Source organism: Debaryomyces fabryi (genome assembly GCF_001447935.2).
Source record: "Debaryomyces fabryi strain CBS 789 chromosome Unknown contig00337, whole genome shotgun sequence".
Classification (NCBI taxonomy): Eukaryota; Fungi; Ascomycota; class Pichiomycetes; order Serinales; family Debaryomycetaceae; genus Debaryomyces; species Debaryomyces fabryi.
In genome coordinates this window covers 1-2,935 of record NW_015385763.1, presented here as the reverse complement: position 1 = coordinate 2,935, position 2,935 = coordinate 1, and the positions used below count along the sequence as shown (strand labels likewise).

At 34.1% G+C, this 2,935-nt stretch overlaps 2 protein-coding genes across 2 annotated transcripts; both read right to left on the bottom strand.

The window, feature by feature from the left end:
* Positions 1-44: 44 nt before the first annotated feature.
* AC631_05913 (uncharacterized protein) lies at positions 45-1,848 on the bottom strand (the record flags this gene model as incomplete). The annotated part of the gene is made up of 1 exon (XM_015614742.1): positions 45-1,848. A coding segment is annotated over one exon (1,804 nt), but the record flags the coding sequence as incomplete, so codon positions are not given.
* Positions 1,849-2,151: 303 nt separating this feature from the next.
* On the bottom strand, positions 2,152-2,910 carry AC631_05912 (EXS domain-containing protein; the record flags this gene model as incomplete). Its single annotated transcript, XM_015614741.1, has 1 exon — positions 2,152-2,910. One exon carries the CDS (start codon positions 2,908-2,910, stop codon positions 2,152-2,154), a length of 759 nt encoding a protein of 252 aa, XP_015464430.1.
* Positions 2,911-2,935: the final 25 nt, after the last annotated feature.

Below are 2,935 nucleotides of genomic sequence, written 5' to 3'. Positions count from 1 at the left end.
AATGTCACCCAAAAAGAAATCTCTAAATTCAACAGGATAGAAACCAGATAATAATAATCTCCAAAGTGCAACTTGAAGCCATTTCCTACTTGACGCATAGAATTGATTACCAGGCCAAATAAATAACACTATCATAACCCCAAAAAATATCCAGGGCCAGTCTCTACCTGGAAATGCTTCCGGCCAGAAGTTATTCAGACTGAACCAGAATAATAATGAAAAGAATGCAAATCCAAATGCTGGAAGTAACAAAAACTGTTTGTAATTCAACGTGGATACCAAGTTAAATTCAAAAATGAATTTGTAGTTAATCTTAAATAAGTCAAAAACATATAAATTTATTCCAAAAAGTAAAAATGCTAAGATTAGCAAAAAGAATCCTCCCCATATCTGCAACAAGAATCTCCCTTCTGGTAAGTCCCCATTCAATGTTTTTCGTAACGCAAGATATAGCCCTAAAATAAACAAGGGAAAACCAAAGCCAATTAATATCCCAGATGTAAAGAAAGGGGCATAATATGACTTCTGCACTTTACTATTCAATACATAAGAGATACTCTTCAACTTTTCTAGCGAACGCTTCCTATCAGTCGTTCCACTATCGAAGAATATTATGTATAATTCTTCGACTTGGCCTGTCAACCTGTCAAGCGTATCACTTGTTTGGAAATAAGCTTCATTATCAATTTTCTCCACGTATGGTGCCGAAATTGATGTGTGCATGGCTTTGTCAAACTTTTTTGTAATTTTCCTAAAGGCAGTTCGATTTAATTCTCTGAAGGATTTTAGTAATGATAATGCACCATAATGTTCAATTATTGCATCCTTTAGTTGCTTACGAGCATACACATATGGTACCCTGAAATGATCCTTCTTGACACTATAATCTCTCCTTCTTGCAGTTTTTATCATCTCCGTAGTCTGTGGTTCTTGGGAAGAATAGCCTGCGGTATCAGCCTGTTGATGGGGTAAGTTGCCCGAATTGATATCAGAATCAATTGAGGTCAAATCTGTTTCCTCGTCATCTTTTGAAGAGATCATACCATTTCTAATCCTATTTTCATGGTAATTTATATCATCAAAATCATTCCCCTCGATCATGTCTATATCTTTTTCTTGTTTGTTCTTCCATTTATTTAGGAAAGCAGTTGACGGAAAAGAGGGAAATTCAAATCTATCTAATGCAGTTAATGCGCTCTTGGTATGAAATGCGATATCATGTAGGTTATTGTACATATTATCTGGATTGTCGACAGAAGAACTATGTCTATTGTTTTGATGTTGTAATCTTTCTTGTAACACCACAGCTTTATGTTCTCGCAATTGATATAACTGATCTTGTAATAGTAGAAACTTTTCGAAATTATATTCTTCTTTTTCTTTGTAGAAAGAGTTGACTTTCTCCAACTCAGAATCAAGCCATTCTTTAAATTTACGCTTCTCTAATTCTAAATTATCTTTTTTATTAGAACGCAACGAGTAATTGAAAACTGATGGCTTCTGATTATCTTCCAGCTTCACATTTTTTGGAGAGTTCTCCATATCTGTCTCATTGTTCGTTGTCTTCCTTTGCCCATCTTCAGACGAACCATCCAATTGGAATTCTGTACGCTCCTGATTATATTTCGTTGCTCCCTTGGAAGGAACAAGTAAAGGTGTACGATCATTAGCATTGCTAGGACTTTTCTTCCCTGTGTTTGCATCGCTCTTCATACTACTTGATGACTCGTCTATGTCCTCCTTAATATCATCAAGTCGTTTTATTAGCTTCTTACCATACTTATAATCAAGGTATAAAGGTTTCCATTCGGGAACTAACCCTTCATTTAACAACTCCCCAAATTTCATATTAACTGTCTATCCCTTATAACTATAGGTATACATAAAGTATAAAAATCTTAATCTTAATGCAAAGTATCTGGCAATATTAATTGAAATGATGCAATCATAGATCTATGAATTATTTTTTTTCTATATTGATATTGAACCCCGTGCCATTAGGCTAGCCAAAACTTTTTGCAATTTAATATTACTTCATGTTAAATACTTGTAAATAGATAAATAATATATTGAATATATAATCCTATGAAAATACCATTCAAGAGAGTATCTAACGGGTATCTATATATATAATTCATGCAATTTATCAGATTACAATGCTCCAGTAAATGCTTCGATCTCTTCCTCGTCATCTCCTTCATCATCATCGACAGCACTTTCGTCATCCTCATAATCAGTAATTGCCTTCTTTCTTTGAAAATCCTTGATATGTGCTGTATTCAATGCACTTGTGACCGAACCTATAGTAGATTTACGACGAGTACGCTCTCTTAATGAGGTACTCGGCATTGGTATGCTAATAAAGCCAATATCCGATTCTTGGTCATCTTGAAGAGTTCTCTTGATACTTTTATTCTCTTTCATAAGTTCAAGAGAATGTGAGTTACTATATTTCAACTCGACAAGTCTTCTAATTGATCTTTCTACTCCAGTTGAAATTGGGTATGGTAACGGAGAATTTCTCGAAGCTCTAAATAAGGTAACATTGGTACAATGCTCATTCTCTACTCTAAAAAAGATCCAAATGAATCTTCTTAAAAGCTCCGCCAATGCAACGCAGAAACTAGTAACCGCCAGTTGCTGTATTTGACTGGTAAAAAATGCATAAAAGATCCATTGGAATCTTAAAATAACATCAATTACCATGGCACAATAGTAGTAAATAGGTCTCTTGAAAAACAAATTATCTCTCAAGAACCTATGCTTGGATCCACTCTGCAATAAAGACCAATCCATCACAATATCCCATGATGATGTATATAAAGTATTAATGATAGCAAATATTATAAATGCAACCCTATTTTTTTTTTGATTATCAATACGATAAGCACTTAATAAACCATAATACATGGCTGTGATGGCAAATTTCAACATA